The sequence below is a fragment of the Mesoplodon bidens genome (assembly GCF_964165515.1).
Source record: "Mesoplodon bidens genome assembly, chromosome: 15".
Lineage (NCBI taxonomy): Eukaryota > Metazoa > Chordata > Mammalia > Artiodactyla > Ziphiidae > Mesoplodon > Mesoplodon bidens.
The window spans coordinates 37,978,490-37,999,135 of NC_138171.1; the positions used below are offsets into that span (position 1 = coordinate 37,978,490).

General features: G+C 56.5%; 1 protein-coding gene across 2 annotated transcripts in view; it reads left to right on the forward strand.

The window, feature by feature from the left end:
- The window catches only part of ELN (elastin), a 32,511-nt gene extending 15,351 nt beyond the window's left edge, over nt 1–17,160 (forward strand). The window contains exons 11-35 of one of the 2 annotated variants that reach the window (XM_081255918.1): nt 291–362; nt 1,023–1,064; nt 1,477–1,536; nt 2,129–2,185; nt 3,501–3,596; nt 3,688–3,732; nt 4,301–4,513; nt 5,704–5,757; nt 6,342–6,452; nt 6,666–6,704; nt 7,105–7,176; nt 8,023–8,079; nt 9,055–9,132; nt 9,216–9,275; nt 9,827–9,931; nt 10,613–10,651; nt 12,030–12,101; nt 12,187–12,246; nt 12,526–12,609; nt 13,142–13,180; nt 13,393–13,446; nt 13,827–13,871; nt 14,257–14,286; nt 14,934–14,984; nt 16,136–17,160. In XM_081255918.1, coding sequence (XP_081112044.1) covers nt 291–362; nt 1,023–1,064; nt 1,477–1,536; nt 2,129–2,185; nt 3,501–3,596; nt 3,688–3,732; nt 4,301–4,513; nt 5,704–5,757; nt 6,342–6,452; nt 6,666–6,704; nt 7,105–7,176; nt 8,023–8,079; nt 9,055–9,132; nt 9,216–9,275; nt 9,827–9,931; nt 10,613–10,651; nt 12,030–12,101; nt 12,187–12,246; nt 12,526–12,609; nt 13,142–13,180; nt 13,393–13,446; nt 13,827–13,871; nt 14,257–14,286; nt 14,934–14,984; nt 16,136–16,179 — 1,679 coding nt within the window. In that variant the 3' untranslated portion in view covers nt 16,180–17,160. Of the gene's footprint in view, nt 1–290; nt 363–1,022; nt 1,065–1,476; nt 1,537–2,128; nt 2,186–3,500; nt 3,597–3,678; nt 3,733–4,300; nt 4,514–5,703; nt 5,758–6,341; nt 6,453–6,665; nt 6,705–7,104; nt 7,177–8,022; nt 8,080–9,054; nt 9,133–9,215; nt 9,276–9,826; nt 9,932–10,612; nt 10,652–12,029; nt 12,102–12,186; nt 12,247–12,525; nt 12,610–13,141; nt 13,181–13,392; nt 13,447–13,826; nt 13,872–14,256; nt 14,287–14,933; nt 14,985–16,135 lie in introns of both variants that reach the window. The other variant, XM_081255917.1, reaches the window with a different exon arrangement.
- The last annotated feature ends 3,486 nt before the right edge of the window (nt 17,161–20,646 follow it).

Genomic DNA, 20,646 nt, shown 5'->3' on the forward strand with positions numbered 1-20,646 from the left:
GCAGTCTGTGCCAAATGCCACAAGGGCTACAGGCCCTGAGTGTGGCCCAAGCCCCAGGAGGGAGAGTGTCCGGCAGCTTCCAGAAGGAAGTGGCCCATCACTGGAGGTTGCTCTGCTGGCCGATGAGAAAGAGGCAGGAAGGCCCTCTAGGCACTAGGATGGTTTCCGGATTCCGGATGCCATGGGAGCTCATTCTGTCTGAGCAGAAAGTGGAGCGTGAGGCTGGGGGCTTCGCAGGGGCTGCTGGCCCGAGTGACTGGGACCTGATTTTGCTCTCCTTGTTCCCACAGGAGTTGGACCCTTTGGAGGTCCGCAGCCTGGAGTCCCTCTGGGGTACCCCATCAAGGCACCCAAGGTGCCAGGTAAGGCAGAAGGAGGATTTGAGAGACACCATTCACTGGGCCTCCCTACTGGGAAGCCAGCTTGAGAGGGGACTTGTTTGGCCACCCGTGTCTTGGGTGGATGGGGATAGTCAGGAAACCTGGTATTAAAGCCCATTTCTGGTCGCCAGCAAAGGGAAGCAGGGGGAAGCCATCCTGCAGGTGTTGGTCTCACTCCCATGCACACACATGCACAAGTGTGCACACACATGCACACACATGCACAGAGACCCATAGCCCTGATGGGAAACCGCTTGTGTGGATGGTAAGAAACACCATTCACTGGAAAGACCCCTCTGATGTCAACCCACCTCCACCCCAGCAATCAGCTCACATGATGAGCTGTTTCCTGATGGGGAGGAGAGTAAGGAAGATACTTAGACTCTACGGCCATGGCAGGGTCTGGGTTGGTAGAAGAACGGGTGTCCCATCATGCCCTGGGGCAGGGGTGTCCTCTCCCTTCTCCACCAAGGCCTCTGCTCTCCCGAGAGCCTCTGAGAGCAGCTCACAGCCCTGGTGGAGGCGGTGCGGTCTCGGGCTTCAGTACCTGTGGGAATAGGTCTGTCTACCCAGGTAGTGGGGGCCCAGTGAGGCATGGGGCCGCCATGGGGCAGCCCCTGATCCCACACTCCGTCTCCTCAGGTGGCTACGGACTGCCCTACACCACTGGGAAACTGCCCTTTGGTAAGGCCCTCTTAAACTGGCGGGCTTCTGGCTTTCTCCAGCTGCAGGGTTCTGGCAAGGGAGCTGTGGCCCCAGCTCAGGGCTAAGAGAGCACCAGCTGGAGGAGGGGGGGTGTGGAGTCTCGGAATGGGAGTCCCCGAAGGAGGGGACATGGAACTTGGACTCAGACAGCCTCGTTCTCAATCCTGGCCCTCGCACTTATCACCAGGTCTTGGGAGAACCAGTTTCTTCTCTGAGCCTCAGTGTCTTTGTCTGTAAAATGGGAATAACCATCCCATACACATTTGTATTTAACTCTGGCTCGGGGGTGGGGAGACAGGTGGAGACTCTGGGTGGCCTGGCCCTTGAAGGGCAGGGGAGGGGGCAGCCACAGTGAGGTCCACGTGGATGCCCAGAGCCTCTCGTTTCGCAGGCTATGGGCCTGGAGGAGTAGCTGGTGCCGCGGGCAAGGCCGGATACCCGACGGGTACAGGTAAGGAGAGCCTCACCCCACTGCTAGCCAAAGGGGGCACTAATTACCGAGGCTCCATAAAGCAGGCCTGCCCACCCTACATCCAGACCCCGGTCTGAGCCTGGAGAAGGATCCTCAACCTCTGCATGCTATGAAACCCCACATCCACACCCAGATGTGTGAACCAGTTGGTTTTCTTTTTTTTTTAATAAATTTATTTATTTATTTATTTATTTATGGCTGCGTTGGGTCTCTGTTGCTGTGCGCGGCTTTCTCTAATTGCGGCGAGCGGGGGCTACTCTTCACTGCGGTGCAAGGGCTTCTCATTGCGGTGGTTTCTCTTGTTGTGGAGCACAGGCTCTAGGTGTGCGGGCTTCAGTAGTTGTGGCACGTAGGCTCAGCAGTTGTGGTACACAGGCTTAGCTGCTCTGCGGCATGTGGGATCCTCCCGGACCAGGGCTTGAACCCGTGTCTCCTGCATTGGCAGGCGGATTCTTAACCACTGCACCACCAGGGAAGTCCCGAACCAGTTGGTTTTCTTGGGGCTGGAATAGGTGGGCTCTGGAGATGCAGGGGCACACTTTCCAGAGTCTCTCTCCTTCCTCTCCCCCAGGGGTTGGCACACAGGCTGCAGCAGCAGCAGCAGCAGCTAAAGCAGCAGCAAAGCTTGGTGAGTATGCCTGGAGTCCCTGCCTGCTAGCTGCCAGCCCCCCAGCCTCTCCATCCCTATTACCACTGAGAGCCTTCCTCAGAGATAACTAACTAAGGTGGCCCCTCCCCACTCCACCCCCATTTATCCAACTTTTGCAACGCCACCCGTTCCTCTCTTCTTCCATCCATCCATCCATTCATTCTTTTTTCCATCCATCCATTCACTCCACCCTCCAATCCTCCATTCCTCCATCCCTCCATCCATCTCTCCATCCATCCACCCATCCCTCCATCCATCCATCCATCCATCCATCCATCCATCCATCCATCCATCCACTCATCCATCCCTCCCTCCCTCCCTCCATCCATTTCAGAGACCGGGGACAGATAAGAGCTCTGCTGGAGAATGTTGGCACTGCTGTGGGAGTCAAGAGGGAGACGTTGTTTCTACCTGGGGATAATCAGGAAGCGTTCTCAGAGAAAATATTTGATTCAGGCCTTAAAATATAGGTGGAGTTTGCCATGTGGTTAAAAAAGGAGGGAATGGATAAAAGGGTGGTTAGGATGATAATTTTAGGTGGTACCTATATGAGCATTTAAACAACTTAATAGTTTAGTATCAATTTAATATGTACTATAAAACTTTTAACTAGCTCCTCGAGCGCATGATCCCTTGGCTAGTAGATGTGGCATGGCCTTCTCTATGCCCAGACAAATGGGGAGCAAAGTGGGCATCTGTCCCACTGTCCTGGGTGATTCCCCAGTTCAGAGTCAGATCATGGGTGGTGAAGTCTTCACCTCTACCCCAGTCCCAGGGGAGCCCTTCCTGTAGCCTGTAGCACTGAGCTGGAGGCCTGCCCCACGGAGGCCCCACAAGCCCTCCCTCCAAGCCCCCAAGGCTGGAGGGGATGGCTGGAATGTGGGAGCAGGAGAGTGGGACGGCAAGGGGCTGCCAGAGCCAGGCAGCCAGGCGCTTGGATTACAAACTTGGCCGCGTCTTCGGAACACAGGGAGAGGAAGTCTTGAACATTCTTGCAGGGGCCCCTCTGGCCCGGGGAGCGGCCGCTTGTGGTTTCTCAGTATGTGGCAGTGATTAGAATGGGATTTGTCTGAAAACATACAAGTCCCTTAATGAGGGTGTTGAAATGGACACTTTGGGGGTGAGTCAAGGAACAGTGGGGTGGGGGCCTTCCCAAGCCGGCCCAGCTGGAGATGCCTGGGCCTCATTCCCAGAGGAGATTGCACTGTGAAAAACACCAGCATCCAAGTAGCCTCCTGCCTGGCTTCAGGAGGGGCCCCTGGGAGCCACATTTGCACTATCCCCCTCCTAACAGGTGCTGGAGCGGGAGTTCTCCCTGGCATTGGTGTTGGAGGTGGTGGCATTCCTGGCGGGCCCGGCGTGATTCCTGGCATCGGAGGCATCGCAGGTCGTGTCCATTCCAGCAGGGGGTGGAAGGTGTCCTTGAGAATGCTGTAGGGGAAGGGCCTCACCTTCTGTGACTCTCTCTCCAGGGGCTCCAGATGCTGCTGCTGCTGCTGCTGCTGCCGCTAAGGCAGCCAAATATGGTGAGTGTCCCCACAGGGGGCAGGACCAGGGCTCTGGCCAGCCCTGGCCTCTGCATGGGCCTTGGAGACCCTAGTCCTATAAGGCTGGATGGACTTTGCCTTTGTCCATCTGGGGCACCGTCCCTCACCAAGCGTCCCTGTCATGTCTCCTTGCTTGTGCCCATTCTGGCCACTCTGCCTGGGAGACTCTCTCCAGTGCTCTCCACTGACTGACTCAGCAGGGGGCAGGGGCACTGTGGAGCATCTGTCTCCTCCCACTTTACCCCCAGGGCCACCCAGAGCTGCTGCACCAACTGCCTGGGTGTCCAGTGGAGCGTTCTGACTCTGCTTTAGAGCTAGATCGTGCTCTTCCCAAACATAGATCCAAACCCTTAGAGCTCTGTCGGGGTTCCCTCACTTCCCTCCCCTTCTCTCGGATGACTTGGATCCATGCAGATGCAATGCCCGCTCACCTGGGATCCTGCACTCAGGACCTGCCACTCCCATAGTTCCCCAGAGTCATGCCCCTGGAGGTCCTCTGAGGTTCCCACAGGGTCCAGGCCAGGGGAACAATCCTTTCCTTCCACAGGAGCTCCTGGAGGCTTAGTGCCTGGTGGGCCAGGCTTTGGCCCAGGAGCAGTCGGCATCCCAGGAGTTGGAGTCCCAGGTGTTGGGGTCCCAGGTGTTGGAGTCCCTGGTGTTGGAGTCCCAGGTGTTGGAGTCCCTGGTGTTGGAGTCCCAGGTGTTGGAGTCCCTGGTGTTGGAGTCCCAGGTGTTGGGGTCCCAGGTGTTGGAGTCCCAGGTATTGGGGGTCCGGGCATCATGGGTGGACCAGGTGAGCTTGGCTCGTGTGTGTGTGTGTGTGTGTGTGTGTGTGTGTGTGTGTGTGTAAGAGAGAGATGTTGAAATTATTGCCAAGACTTTTGTATTCTCCCTGACACCTCCCCACTCTATCCTCTTCTCTCCACACCCTTGGTCATCTTCTCTCCCTTGGGATATAACCACCTCCTAATTAACTATGGCCAGCATCATCTTGAATTCCCCTTTTGGCTGTCAGTGTGCTCCTGGGGGCAGGAACCATGTCTTTTTCATCTCTGTGTTCCCAGCCCTTAGCTGAATATGTGCTCAGTAAATGGTGCATAGATGGGTGGGTAGGTAGATGGGTGGATAGATGGATGGGGGGGTGGATGGGCAGAGGGACAGCTAGGGAGGTAGGTGAATGGCTATGTGGATGAGTAGGCAAACTGATGGATGAGAGAGTGGGTGGTGGGTGGATGAAGGGACAGATACAAGGATGGGTGCTTACATGGATGGATAGATAGATATAGGTAAAATGGTGGATGGTGAGATAAATGGGTAAATGGAAAGAGAGATGAACAGGCAGGTGGGGGACAAGATAAGTGGTTAGAAGGATGGATGGATGGATGGATGGATGGATGGATGGATGGATGGATGGATGGATAAGCACGTGGGTAGATGAGCAGATGAATGGGTGGGTAGAAGGCAAACACAAAATGGATGGGGAACTTCCCTGGCGGTCCAGTAGTTAAGACTCTGTGCTCCCAATGTGGGGGGGTGAGGGTTTGATCCCTGGTCGGGGAACAAAGATCCCACGTGCCGTGGGGCGCTGCGAAAAAAAGAAAATCAAAATGGTTGGTATTTAGATGAATGGAGAGATAGACAGATGGATGGATAAATTCGTGTGTGGGTGGACAGAGAGATAAGTGGTTGAGTGGGTAGACTGAGGTCCAAAGATAGACAAATGGACAGCCATACGGGAAGGTCAGCAGATGGATGAATGGGTGGCTGGATAGACAGATGGACAGATGGGTTGATGGAGATACATATGGGTAAATGGATGGACAACTCTGTGTTGGCTCAACAGATAGAAAGAAGATGGACTGAAAGACAGATGGGTGGACAGAGGGATATATATAGCGCATCTCTGCTCCATTCTCTCCTGAGCATTTGTGTTTCCCTTGGTCTCTCCAGGGGCTGTGTCACCAGCTGCAGCTGCTAAAGCAGCAGCCAAAGCAGCCAAATACGGTGAGTCCTGTGCTGATAGCTCCGCCCCACCCTATTATGGCCTTTACTTGCCAGAACTAAAGGACCGTCATCTTCTAGTCCCCGTTGTACAGCCCAGAGAAGGGGAGTGACTTGCCCAGGGTCACACAGCAAGTCACTGGCAGAGCTGGGACTTAGCCCTGTTGGGCCCCAGGACTATGTCTCCCCCAGTTGTCTCCCACCATGAGGCCAAGGGACTGGGTGATAGGAGAGTCCCAGTACAGCATTCCCAGTGGAGACAGTGTCCCTGACCCTCCCTGCTCTGGCCAGGACCCTCTCAGAGGAGCCCAAGCCTGGCTGGGGATAGGGGACCTGTACGCAGTCTTTCCATCTTCAACAAAGAGGCCCTTCACCAAGCGCTCAGAGAAGAGAGGGGCTGGAGACACACTGGGGGGTGTCAGTAGGGAGGAAGTTGGTGGGGGACCCAGGTATCCCATGGTTTCCTGTCCTTCATGGACCAGACTTGGGGGAAGCTCGCATCCTCTTCTCCAGTCCAGCATCCCCCAGAGCTCTTCCCAGTCTCTCTCACTGAGATCGTTTTCCACTTGCTTCTCTTCTCTCTGCAGGGGCCAGAGGCGGAGTGGGAGTTGGAGGTATTCCCACTTTCGGCGTTGGTGCTGGGGGCTTTCCTGGTTACGGTGTCGGAGTCGGAGGTGTTCCTGGGGCTGGCATTTCCCGTGAGCCTTAGTTCCATGCAGGGGAAACAGGGAAGGGGTGGGGGCTTGGGGGATGGGGGTGGGAGAGGGTAGACTGGGCTTCGCCGAGCTCAGGGAGGAGTTGGGGGACAGCGCAGGGAGGGTCTCCAGTGCCTTTAGGGCAGGAGCGCTGTCAGCACAGCCTGGCTGAGAGCCAGCAAGGTTTCTGAGTCTTTCTTTCTCGGCTCCTCATAGCTGCAGCCCAGGCAGCCGCCGCCAAGGCAGCCAAGATTGGTAAGTGCCCCAGCCCTGCCTGTCCTCACGCCCAGGGCCACGCCCTCCCCTCCTCCCCACCGCAGCCCTGCTCTCCTGCAGGGCCCAGGCTCAAAGCTCAGAGCAATTCTCCAACACGAGGGCAGAGCAACCTCACACTAGGGCCTCCAGGGCTGAAATATCCTAGGTCAAGGTCGGAAGCCCCTGGGCCCATCTTCCAAAGCCACAATGAAGTTTTCTGCGCTTTTCAATTGCGCACCATTAGGATCATTGGTGCCTGCCTTATCACCCCCAGACCAGCGAGTTAAAGGTGCCAGTCCATACACAACCATTATGCCATTATGCAAGCCCTACCTCCACCCTCTGCTCCCCCAAGAAGGGGCACTTCAAGGGCAGAGCTGGATGCTCTTCACCCCTCCAGGTGCTGCAGGAGCAGGAGCCCTGGGAGGGCTGGTGCCAGGTGTCGGTGTGCCAGGCGCTGAAGTGGTACCAGGTGAGCTGTGTCCCCAACCCAGACATGGGTTTGGCTTATCTCATAGAAGGGGCCCTGGAGGTGGCCTATGTCAAGTGTACCATTTTACAGATGACAAGACTGAGCCCAGAGACAAGGGTAGAGACAAAGTAATTTCCCTTAGTTTGGAGGGAAGAGCCCGCATGGGATTCCAGATTGCTGAGTGAACCCGGCAAGTCCCCTACCTGCCCCAGGGACGCTCAGGATGTCAGCCCAGTAGGCAGTGGAACTCTGCTCTACCAGGGTTGGGGGCCCTCATTCACCCGTCACGGGGCCTTTCTGGTTTCTGATCAGGTGGGAGAGCCTGTGTCAGCCTTTGTTTTCCAGGCACTCTTTCTCCAAGGGGAGGAGATTAAGAATTACAATGAGATTAATTTACAGCCTTCCTTGATTGTTTTTTTCCCACCAGATTTCTCTTCTGCATTTCTTCTTTCTGGGAGGAAATTCCCCTTTTGAGCTTCCCTCCAAGAAATGTGGCGCTTCCTCTAATAGTTTTGGATACAGGCGTGATTAGGATTTTTAAAAACTAACATCACCTTCAGCAGAAAGCTCCAGAAATCTTTTAGACTGAGGTTTAGGAGAGACAGCTTCGGGCTGCCCTCCACCATGGGCAGAGCTAGAAGGCCACAGTCTCAGAGCTGCTTCTCAGGGAAGGGACATGCCCAGGACGGCTGGTGGGCCATCTGAGAGTGGGCCTCCCTCACGCTGGGTTTCCTGGGTGAGGGGACAGTTCCCTAGAGGTGGTCTCTGAGAAGCCTTTCCACCGCGGAGGGTGGGTAAGAGGGGGAAGGGGTGCTGGGAACCACTCCTCACTCTTCACATCTCCAGGGGCAGGGATCCAGGCAGCTGCAGCTGCCAAAGCAGCCGCCAAAGCAGCCCAGTTTGGTAAGTGAGCCCCCTGCCAGTCCTGTCTTCGATCCTCAGCCTAGAGCACTGCTCTCCTGTGTCCCTGCCTTGGGGTCTGGCAGACGCCCCTCCTTAGGCTGTCATGTTCTGGGTGTGGGCCTTCCTCACAGCTTTTGGCCCAACTGACCACTTTGAGGGGTGTGGATGAAGTTTCTGATTAGGAAGGCAAAGTGAGAACAGGTTCTGGCGAGCCCTCCAGGACACACCTCCTACCCTTCCCAAAGCCACTGCTGCCTTCCAGTCCAGCTGGGGCCTTGCCCTGCTTCTGGAACAAATGCTGGGTTCTTCTGGGCTCCCACCTACCCCAAGGGACAGCCATGTTCTTGCTCCCTGACAAGATTCTCCATGTCCTGCTTCATCTGAGGGCCACCCTGGCAACCCCAGGTTCCCATACTTTCCTGAATATGGCATAGCGAAACAGCTCACTTTAGAGCCAGAGAAATCTTAACTTCAGGTCTGCTGACCCCCAAACTCACATATGACAAACAACTCTTTTTTGTAAAACTATCATTTGCTGAGGTAATCATTACACCAGCCTTATGAAATTGGTACTCTTATGCCCATTTCACAGATGTGGAAACTGAGGCTCCAAGAGCCTAAGAAACTTGCCCATAGTCACACAGCTAAATGGTGGCCGAGCTGAGCTTGGAAGCCAGTCCTGCCTGTCTTGCAGAGCTCCCTTTACTACATAAGTCTGCCTCCATCACCCTCAGGAGTCTCAAAGGGGCCCTTGTAATTCCAAAGTTTAAGAACTCCTGATCCTGCCCAGACCTCATATTAGGGATGAAGAAGCTGAGGCCCATCAAGGGAAAGTAACTTGTCCAAGGTCACACAGCAAGTCTGTGCCCGGCTAAGAACCCAGGGCTCCTGACCTCCAGCCCGCTGCTCTTTCCATTAGCTTCTGCCCTCCTTGATCAGGACTTGGTTAAGGATGAGCTCTTCTCTGTCTTGCAGGGTTAGGCCCGGGTGTCGGTCTGGGTCCTGGAGTCGGCGTGGGTCCCGGTGTTGGCATTGGCCCCGGTGGTATCATAGGTAAGCAGTGTGAGCAAGTGGGCCTGAGGGGCCTCTGAATGCTCCATGGGTGCCGTCCTTGAACGCCCTCTCTCTCCTCCCAGGAGCAGGGGCCCCAGCTGCAGCCAAAGCCGCTGCTAAGGCGGCCGCCAAAGCCCAGTTCCGTGAGTGCCCTGCCTGCCTTCTCTCCTCACCCCACAAGCTCAGGCCTGGCCCAGCGTGACCCAAGCCTAAACTGGACCCCAGGACATGCCATATCTCAGGCCCACCCTGCAGCCTCGTGAGGCCCCCAAGGCGGCAGACAGAGGGATTGGAAGTGCAGATTTGGCCTGAGGGAGACCCGGGTTCGAGTCCTGAGCCACACACTAGCTGAGTGACCTCTGAGTTTCCTGTCCTCCCGTGTGGGTACCGATGGCACCTGTCACAGAGGCTTGTTAGGAGAATCAAATGAGTTCATCCAAAAGGGAGGAACAGGAGGTTAGGCTGAAAAGGGCAGTGGTGTCCAGAGTGTGTCTCCCTGAATGCCAGCCTGGGGAAGGGCTGGACTTGGTGGTCAATGAGAGTTTTAGGAGGACCATTCTGGTGCCAGCGCAGAGGGCAAATTAAGGGGGTCTGGGCCCCTTCCTTGGGGCCTGACTCAGCTCCCTGAGCCGGACACCCCCAAAAGGGCCTGTTCCCTGCCTGCTGCCGCCACCCCACTCCCCATCTCCCCCAGGGGCTGCCGCTGGGCTTCCTGCCGGCGTTCCCGGATTTGGAGCCGGTGTTGGAGTTCCTGGACTTGGAGTTGGTGTTGGTGTTCCTGGATTTGGGGCAGGTGCAGGTGAGGGGCCTTCTAGGTGCTGAACAGAAACGCCCCTGACCTCAGAGGAGGGAGACCTCTCCTCCCAGCACGTCCCCTCCACTCAGAGGTGTGCAATAAATTCCCCATTAGGTTCTCCTGAGCAGTTAGAGACAACTGGGGTAACAGATGCGGGCAGGCCAGGCGAAGGGTCCTCTTCTGCCAGATTTCAGAGTTTCTGTCTCCTCAGTGGAAGGGTGCCAGGGCTCCAAACTGAGAAGAAGCCCACCATCCAAGGAAGGAGGCTGGAGGTCCCCGGGGTCAGTGGTGTGGGTGGGCTAGCCCGGCTCCCCTTCAGCAGTGTGCTGTGGCAAGGGGGCCACTAGGAACTCTAGCTCTTCATCTACTAGTTACTGAGCCTGCTCTATGTCCAGCCTCAGGCAGACCATGCCGGGCCTAGAGGAGACGGGAGGGGACAGATGGAAGGAGGAGGCACAGTTGAGCCCTCAAGCGCCCCCAGATCAGACTGGTAGAGGCACAGTTAGACACTGAAGCTCTGTACTTGGCTGGGTGAGCTCCTGGCTGCAGAGCCACAGCTTCAGGGCTTTGAGAGAAGCAAAGAAGGCTGAGGAAGTCAAGGAGGGCTCCCTGGAGGAAGCAGAATCCCCAGGCACAGAGCTCAGCTGCTGACCACCCCACTTTTCCTTTTGCCCTTTTCCGCAGTACCTGGAGCCCTGGCCGCAGCTAAAGCTGCCAAGTATGGTGAGTGCACCCCACACACCATCCCTGATAGCACCTGGTCACCCAGCTCCCCTCTCCCTGGGCCAGGGCCCAATGCCTGGAGCCTACAGCGCAGGGCTGGGATGGTCAGGATGGAAAAAGGCAGTTTCTAGGAAGCATTAATGATGGTTCAGCAGACTCTGGCTCCTGCCCACTAAATGCCTAGCATGGCTCCAGCCCCAGGACAACCAAAACCGCCCTTCACATTTCCAGCCCCCCTGGGGGCAGTTTCACTTTGGTGAGGACCATGGTCCCTAAGACCCCTCAGGCCCTGACAGTTTCATGGGGCCCAAGGCCAGGGAGGGGCCAGGGCTGCTGTCCCAGCAAAGCCAGGACTCCTCATCTGGGCCCCCGCCTCCCCATCAGCATGACTGTGCCCGCCACGAGCCACAAGGACGTGGCAGACCTGCCCTCCCCCCACACTTGGCACTCGGGCAGCCCCGCCTGGCCAGATCCACACTGTCTATGTCCCCCTGCATTCCAGGCCTCCTGGGATCTGGGCTGGGGCCTCCGCCAGGGAACTGCCAACCAGGCCTGGCCGGTCCACGTGGGGCCAGTTTCCACCTCGGAAAATCCCAGCTTCCTCAGCCCCCACCCACGGCGGGCCTGATGACCCACCAGCTCTGCTGGCCTGAGTTCGGCAGCCATTGCCAGGGAAACAGAGCAGTTAAGGGCTCTGGCTCTGAAGTCATTTCCTGCCCATGAAACCTTGAACACATTGCTTAACCACTGCTGTGCCTCAGTTTTCTCATCTGCAAAATGGGGCTAATAGTACCTACATTTCCTGCTGCTCGGAGCAGTCTGATAAGTGTGACACACGGACCATGAGTGTCCCCCTGAAGCGCTAGCTATAACTCCTGCTGCTGCTGCTCCTGGCAGCTCTGTACTGGACAGTGGTTCACACTCAGAGGTCCTTTCACTCTTCAAATACCTATAGGTGAGCAGGAGTAAGGATCATCATCTCTTTTATAGAGACGCAACTCTGCGGCTCAGAGAGGTGACAGCTATGATGAGTGGAGAAACCAGATTCAAGCCCAGGGCTGTCAGAACCTGAGACTAGTCCTCCACCCTTGGCAGCCTGTGGCCACAGCCACCACTGTGACCACCTTCAGGTCCCAGCACCAGCCCGGGAGGAAGGAGAGGAGACAGGCAGGCTGAGGCTCAAGGAGTGTGCCCTTGCCCAATGGGTCAGGGCAGAACCGGACCTCAGACCCAGGTGTCTGGTTATGGACTTCTGTCCAATACTCCTTCCACTAGGTCACATGGCCTCAGCCACCTGTCTACTTGCCTAGTAGCCCTGGGGCCGGGAGACCCCGTCCTTCAGAACAGGGAGGATTGACTTTTTGTCCTCTCTCCACAGGAGCAGGAGGGGTCGGGGCCCTTGGAGAGGTTGGAGATCTTGGCGGAGCCGGTGTCCCAGGTGGTGTGGCAGGTGAGTTGAAACCCCAGGACAGGCTGGTCATTGAGGGAGACTGACCCATGGAGAGTCCCTCCCTGAGCCCCCTCTGTGTCCCCAGGAGTCGGACCTGATGCTGTGGCTGCTGCCGCCAAAGCTGCTGCCAAAGCCGCCCAATTTGGTGAGCACAGGCTTGAGGCGGGGGCTGCCGCCAGGTTTCTAGGATTTGACGGGAGGGGAGGGGTTCTGACCACGCACTGTGGAGCGCATATTCCCTGACCTGTCCCTGAGGCCCTCAGGGGCATCGTCTCCCAGGGCCCGGCCCACCTACTGGCCCCACTAGCCCTCCAAGGTCCTGGGGGCTCAGGCTCCACCTGGGTCCTGGGATGATCTCCGCACCCCACCGCGGACAGACCAGCTGCTCTCACTTGCGGGGATTAATGTACAGCTCTCTCCTCAGGGCTGGGGGGAGTCGGTGGGCTCGGAGTCGGAGGACTTGGAGTTGGAGGGCTTGGAGTTGTCCCAGGGGCTGGGGTCCTTGGAGGTAAGGGGTACTCTGGAATCAGTGAGTGCATGGCCGTCCCCTTCTCTGGGCTCCTGCAGCATTTGCAGGAGCCTGAGCAAGCTTGGTGAAGGCTGCCCCTTGCAGTTGGGTGTCCCAGTCCTCTCCCTCTCTTTCAATTCACCCAACTACCTCAAGTGGGAGTTCATTAGGATAGTGATGGTTATGCCCACTTTCCAGAGAAGAAAAGCAAAGCTTGGAGGGAAATTACTTTCCCAAAGTCTCTGCCATCATGGTGGACCTTATGTTAACATTTCTGTCTCTCTTGGGTCATCATTGTGTCTCCCTACCTGACCTGGCCTGAAGTCCCTTACCCCGTGTACTCCACAAGACTGGCCACACAGTAGGAGCTTAATAAAGACTTCTGGAAAGATGGACAGATGAAGGTGGGGTGGAGGGATGGTGGAAGGATGAGTCAGTAGGCTGATGGCAGGTCGGTGAGCAGGTCAGGAGGAGGACATGACTTGGGGAGGGAGGAAATATTCCTGAGCCCTCATGCGCCCCATCTCCCCAGGTGTGTCCCCCGCTGCAGCTGCTAAAGCAGCCAAATATGGTGAGTTGCTCCCGATGCCTCCCCCTGCCCAGGCCTGCAGGCTGCTTATACCCCACCCCCACTGCCCTGTCCCCGCCCCGGTGCAGGCCTCAGTCCTGCTCACAATATCCCTGAAGGCCCATCCAGGAGATCCCTGATCCCAGACCCCAGAGGGGATGCTCAGGGTCCCTTAAACTGTGGCTCGTCCTCACCCCCATCTGCCCTCTTCTCAGGTGCCGCTGGCCTTGGAGGTTTCCTAGGCGCCGCCAGGCCATTCCCAATTGGAGGTAGGGACCACCTCTGCTGTGAAATCCTCAGCTCTGCCCAGCCCTGGAGGAGGCCTGGCTGCCTAGCAGCTGGGACTCTGAAGCTGCATCTGGCACAGGGACACAGAGAGAGGGTGGAGGGGACAGTCCAGAAAAGGAGGCATCCTGGGCAGAGGGGCAGGCCTCAGGGTCAGGTGGACACATGTGCCTCAGACACCAGGCGGATGAGCTGAGGCTATGGAGCTGCATCCCAGGATGCCAGGAGGGGACCAGCTGTGTTAAGAAAGCTGCTTTGGCAGTGGGGAGGGGGCAGTGGGAGGAGGTGGTCCTAGTCAGAGAGGCAATAGGTGGCAAGGCTGGGGTGGGCCCTGCCCCCCACCAACCCCAAACCCCTCCTGCAGGTGTTGCAGCAAGGCCTGGCTTCGGACTGTCTCCTATTTTCCCAGGTATGACCAGGCTCCCCTGCCCTGGGCCCCATCCTTCCTCCTTCCCTGGTTCATCTCCTGCTCAGAAGGGCTGAGCCAGGACCCAAAGGGTACCCCAGGCCCTCAGATTGCACAGAGTTGGGTTTCCCCTTCTCCTCTCCCTCCCGTGCCAGGCCAGGGAGCATCAGCTCTTCCAACACGCCACGTTCATATGAGGCAAACTGAGGTTCAGAGAGTGCCAGGGACACGTTCAAGGTCACACAGTCACTGGTAGAGGCAGAGCCAAGGGCTTCCAACAGCCAAGCCCAGAACTTGGCCCCTCTCAGATGAAGCCCAGGCTGCCCGGGAGGGCTTGGTGGGCACCCCAGAGGTGGGCACACTCACAACCCCTCTCCTTGCCTTGTAGGTGGCGGAGCCGGGGGCCTGGGAGTTGGTGGTGAGTCTATCATAAGAACAAGGGGCCCCATTTCAAGCAGGGCCCTAAGCTCCTTCGCAGGGCGGGGGTCGATCCTGCTGAGGGAGCGGCTAGTGCAGCCATGGCCCTGGGCTGGTCCTCTGGCGTGGGGGACCCGAGGGAGCCCCACGGGGAATCACAGAAGCTGAAGTCAGCCCTGGGATGTGGGGATAGGGGGACCCCGATTCCTGGGGCTCCCAGCCAGGCACTCGACTGGGCACCAGGAGTGAGACAGGGACCTGCGTCAGCCCGGGTCTTAGGGTCTAACCAGAGAGGTTGACAAGGTCCCATAGAAAAGGAAATAAACTGTAGGGGAAGAACAAGGCCTGTTCAAGCAGGTGGTCAGGGAGGCTGAGCCTGGAGCCTGTCAGTGGGGGTAAGGCTGCCCCTGGGAAGCGTGGCCAGGGTCTGACTGTGGTGCGAGAAGGCGCCGCAGAGCTGCTCAGTCCTCCACAGGCAGCAGGCCATCTGCAAGGAGCAAGGTTGGACAGGAGGGTCGGGCCAGAGTCAGAGAGGCCTTTGGAACCCGCTGCTACAAGATGGAGGCGCGTGGAGGGGCGGGGGGAGGCGGTGTCTGGGAGAGGAGGGAAGGCCTGGCCTCCTCCCCAATCCCCGCGTTCCCTCCACAGGCAAACCTCCCAAGCTCTACGGAGGGGCCCTGGGAGCCCTGGGATACCCAGGTGAGTAGAGACTCAGCCCCTGGAAGTGGGCGGGGGGTGAGGGGGTGGGTGTCGGGCAGAGGCGGAGTGATGGGGCCCATCAGCCTGGGAGAGAGGGCAGCACGTCAGATGAGGCCTGGCAGGGAGTGGGGAGGCTGGGGCAGAGCTGGACACCTTACCCACACCTTCTTCTACCTGCGACACGGACACGCAGAGCTGAGACTGGGCCCAGGACCCTCCAGGCTCATCCAGGCCAGGCCTGGCCGCCCCTCCCTCCCTGGTACCCACACTCGTCCCTGCGGGAGGAGCGAGGGGATGGGAGGGGCAGAGAAGGAGAGAGAGGATGGAGGCGACAACAAAGGGAGCCCCGGAGTCAGGGGATCGGAGGGGTGGACCCGGCAGGGTGGGCAGAGGCGGCCCAGAGCCACACCCTTGCTCCAAGATGCAGATGTGTCTCTGGCAGTGTGTGGGGTGGGGTCTGATCACCACCCCCCAGGCATCTCCCAAAGATGCCCAAAAGAGACCCAGAGAAGCCCCAGCTCTGCTCCTGTGCCCAGCTCAGGCTGCGGATCCTCTTCCCCCCACCCCCCCCACCCCCCGCCACCTGCTTCCCACTGAGCAGATGAGACAGCCCAGGCCAGGGCAGGGAGAGGCAGAGGCAAGAGCAGCCTGACCTCGTCCAGGACGCCCAGCTCTCAGTCAGGCACCAGCTGGTGCCTATGGCCCTGTCACACAAGCTTTCTTTTTGTTGGCTTTCTTTCCCAACAAACACCCTCGGTAAGCTTCACAGAGAGAGAGAGAAAGATGGTGCTCGCTGCCACCAGGTGGCAGTAAGGAGCCACATCCAGCTCCCCCAGGGGTAGGCGCTACCCCAGGCCCTACTACCAGACTTCGGCGCCTTGATCATTTGAAATAAGGTTAACCAATCAGACCCTCCGCCCGAGAGGGCAGGGGTCCTGCGACCACCCACCTGCCCAGTGGGAGTTTGTACAGCCGAAGAGCTCAGAGAGTGGCCTGGGGTCGTGTCCAGGCTTCCCGTGGCTTCTTGGAGCCTCTGTTCCCCGCTGTGATGATGTGGGTGTTAAGAGCAGCTTGGAGTTGGGTGGGGTGGGGTGGGCAAGGGCTTGAGAAGCAACCAAGACTGACGCTTGCGTGTGCCGCCCCGCACCCAGGTGGGGCCTGCCTGGGGAAATCCTGTGGCCGGAAGAGAAAGTGAGCTTCCCAGGACCCCTGACTCACGACCTCATCAACGTTGGTGCTACTGCTTGGTGGAGAATGTAAACCCTTTGTGACCCCCCCCATCCCATGCCCCCTCCTAAGTTCCCACCCCAGGAGGGAACAGGGCAGGCAGGGTGGCCTTGGAAATCCACAGGGCAAGGAAACAAGAGAGTGGTGGCCAAGTGGGCTCCTGGAAGCCCCCTCCTTCAGAGGCAAGGGGTGGGTGGGCTTGGCCCCTGCCCCCACCCCCTTCCCACCCAGGAGCTCTCCCTCCACACACTCCATCTCCAGGGGAACTTGGTGCTACGTACTGGTGCTCTCATTCTCCCTGCGGGGAGGGAGGAGGGAAGGGCAGCCCCTCAGGGAACCCCCTCCCTGGGGCTCCTCTGAAGATGGTGCAGACACTTCCTGGGCAGTCTCACCTCCCGCTGCCCACCAGGACCCACCTCTGGCTGCAGTCCAGTTGGTACCCAAGCATCGAAACCCTCAAGCTGGATTCGGTCACACATCTCTTGGCCCCCTTGGCCCCCTCTCCCCTACCAATCGCTATTCCCCATGTCTGGGGCACCTTCAGGTCGGAAGATTCCCCCCATTGGGAATAGCCCTCTTGCTCTTGTGGAATTCATCCGCCCATATGCCCATCCGTCCATCCGTCCTGGTCCCCATTTGGCTGCCCGGCACCGCTAGCTGGCTGGGCGCCCCTACCATCAACTCGATGAACCTGTCATGGCAGCCTGTGCCCTGCCTCTGCCCCACCACACACACCCCTACGTAGGGGCCCCGAGCCCAGGTTGTGAGGAGCTGTCCCGACTGGGGCAGCAGGAATCTCCCCCCCAAACTGGGTCTCCCCCCACGCAGTACTGTATCCCCGGTCCCCCGCCTGGAGCCACTGTACTTCAAAGCATTTCCCCCCCTGCCCCACCCATCTCTTTGTGTCTCGCTGTGATAGATCAATAAATATTTTATTTTTTGTCCTGGATGTTTGGGGATTATTTTTGATTGTTGCTGTTCTCCTTTGGTTTTATTTTTGTGGTTTATGGGAAAAAAAAAAAACTTTTTTTTTTTTTTTTTCTGATCTGGGGAGCTACATCCCCAGTAGAAGATTCATTTTAATCACTTTGGTATAACTCTGAGTGAAACACACATTTTTTTTTAAATAAGAAAAGAGAATTAACTGCTTCAGAAAAGACTAATAAATGAAAACCTTTTAAAGGAAACTATGTCTTGGCCTCCTTTGTAATCCCTCATCTGCCTTCAGCTCCTGGTCCGGGTAGGGAACAGGGCTCAGCCTTGGGGAAGCTGTTCAAAATGTATGTAGGGGGCTGCCAATCGCCTGCCATTGGCTTCTGGTGAATTAATCCTTCTCCTAGTTCAGCCTGTCCTTTAATAATGATAATCCCTTTGTAGGGGAAGCAGAGCGGCCAGCCCTACACATGTCCACCCACAGTGGGTCTCATTCCTCTGAGGATGTGGGTTCACCCACCCAGACACTCCTTCCCCAGCCCTCACCCCTTAGGCCCAAACCCTTGGCCTCTAGATACTGAGAGTACAGCTGGACAGATGGAGGGAACAAAAATGACCCTTCTGTCCAGACCAAACCCTTGGCCTTGGTGAACAGCCTTGCAGAGAGAAAAGAAATGGCCCGACCTAAGAAAAATAGATGGATGTTTCCCTCCTAAACATCCCCTTTAAGGAAGACTCACTGTCACACATGGCCACTAGGGCACCACTTTACTTCTTTACAAAACAAAGCAAATGACACTCTGCAAGTGGCCACAGGAGACTCAGTACTACCCTTGGATGCACCAATTCCCCAGGGTCGTCCCCCTCCCCTCAGGGCTACAAATCCACAGAGCATGGGGATGTGCCCCCCTGGAGCCCACAACTCCCTTCTAGAGCACACTCTTGGGTACCAGATTCTGGAATTTCCTCCCCAGACCACCAAGTCCACTTCCAGGGCCCACATGGCCTCATGTGTGCATCCGTCCTCCTGAGAGTGAACCCCATGGCCAGTGGGCACTCGTGGAGGCCAGAAGGATGGCGAGGGGGCTGTTTGTTGGGAGTACGGCTGGAGTCTGCCATGCAGACGGCAGCAGACAGGCAGTATGGGTATCCGTGCACCTGCGCACAAGGACCCTGTGGAAAGAGCAAGGGGGTGGGGCGATGCTCAGGGACAGCTTCCCAGAGGACGGCAGAGCACAGGAAGCAATCTACCAGGCAGAGAATAGAGCAAAGAGTAGCGAGGGTCAGGCCTTTCAAGCAGGAAGGGCAGCCTTGTGAAGGTTCCGGGCGCCTGGTGGGAGGGAGCAGGGCTGAGGAAAGGCGAAGGATGGGTCAGAAGCGGGTAGGGGGCAGGTCAAAGGAGACCACGGGGTGGGGGGCTGCCGGGACAGTCAGTGAGGAGCGACAGCCTGCCCAAGAGTGGTGGCAAACCAGATTCATTCATTCGTTCACTTGTTCAGCAAAAAGATCCCTTGCTCATCCTGGGAAACCCCTCAGCCCCAGGCAAATTGGGATAGTTGGTCACCCTCCCTTCCAGAGACATCTATTCATCATACACAAACATATACACATATTAGTTGCATTACTCAGCATCTTGGTGTTATTTTAATCAAAACTATGTTTCAAAGATCATTCCTTATCAGCTGTATATTCATTTAACAAATACTTATGGAGCTACCTACCATGCACTAGGTACTGTTTTAGAAGTTGAATATATAGTAGTAAACAAAATGGGCAAAAATCCCTTTCCTCATGGAGTTAACATACCAGTAACTATATCTGTTGTATTTATTTAATCACTTTGCTATTATGACCAATGCTGTCCTGGACATTTGTGTATCTTTCCTACATGTCAGTGTGAGTTGGTCTACAGCAGCACCGTCCACAGAACTTCCTGTGATGACAGAAACGTTCTCTCTCTGCTGTGTCTAGTGTGTAACCACTAGCTACGTGGGCTCTTGAGCTCTAAAAATATGACTAGTGAGACTGAGGAATTGAATTTTTAATTTTGTTTTTTAATTTAAATTTTTAAATGTAAATAGCCACAGTATTGGATGATGCAGGTCTATGGGAGAAAGTCCTGAAAATAGAAAAGATAAATCAAAAAACAAAACAAAACGGAAGATCCCTTGCTCATCCCTCTGCAGCTCTCCAGCCTCCGAAAGTTGGCCAGCCCCAGGATTCAGCCCTGGCGCCTCCCTGCTTCTATTTCTCATAATTCATGGCTTTAAATACCACGTATGCGTTGGCAGTTCCCAAACTGACACCTTCAGCGCAGACCTCTCCCCTGAACTCTGGACTTGCACGTTCAAGGCCAGTTCTTAACATCTCCACCTGGAAGTCTCATAATTCTGCGTAGCATGGGTCCGTCCACCCCCACCAAAACCTGCTCTCTTCCCCACCTTCCCCGTCTCAGTAAACACCAGCTCCAGTGGTTCAGGCCAGCAGATTTGGAGCCCTCTTCTCTTCCCACTGCCCACACCAGATTCACCAGCAAATCCTGGGACACTGCCTTCAGAAGATAACCAGAGTTCAACCACGCCTCCCAACCCCAGGCGCTGGTCCACCAAGCAGCTCTTGCCCGGGTGACTGACACAGCTTCCAGACTCGGCTCCCTGATTCTGCCCTGGCTCCCCTTCAGCCTTCTCTCCACACAGCAGCCAAAGCAATCCTTTTAAAACATAAGTCAGCTCAGGTCACACATCTGCTCAAACTCCTGCTGTGGCTCCCGTCTCATTCGGGGCCCAAGCCAGAGGCCTTTCAATGGCCGAGGGGCCCCTACCTGAGTTGGCCCAGATGTTCTGACCAGCTGTTTGACCAGCATCCCGCTACTCGGCCCCCTGCCAGGCCGTGTGGTTACACTGCCCTCTTCCCTTCCCCGCAGGCAGCAGGCCACCCCTCTGCAGCCTCCACATCTGCTGTCTCTCCTGCCCAGAAAGCTCTTCCCTCCGTTATCAACATGCTTGGCATCCTTACCTCTTTCAGGTCTTGATTCAAATGTCACCTTCTTAGAAAGTCCTTCCCTGACCCACTTTCTAAAACTGCAAACTATAGGGGGTTCCCTGGCGGTCCAGTGGTTAGGATTCCGAGCTTTCACTGCAAAGGACGTGGGTTCAGTCTCTGGTCAGGGAATTAGGATCTTGCAAGCCGTGTGGTGCGGCCAAAAATAATAATGATAATTAAATAAAATTGTAAACTATACCTTCCTCCCCCACTTGGGAGACCAATGACTTGGCCCTGCCTTCTCTTTCTCCAGAGCATCCATCACCAGTACCCATCATGTCACCACATAGCACAGTATACTTTGCGTCTTTGCTTATTGTCTGACTCTCCCCACCAGAATGCAACTCCCTAAGGATGGACATTGTTTTGAGATCAAAATAGTTTAAACTCCCTGCTTTCATTAGTTATACACTCTGGTAGAAAGATGGTAATGGCAAGCAAATGTGCTAGGCTGATAATA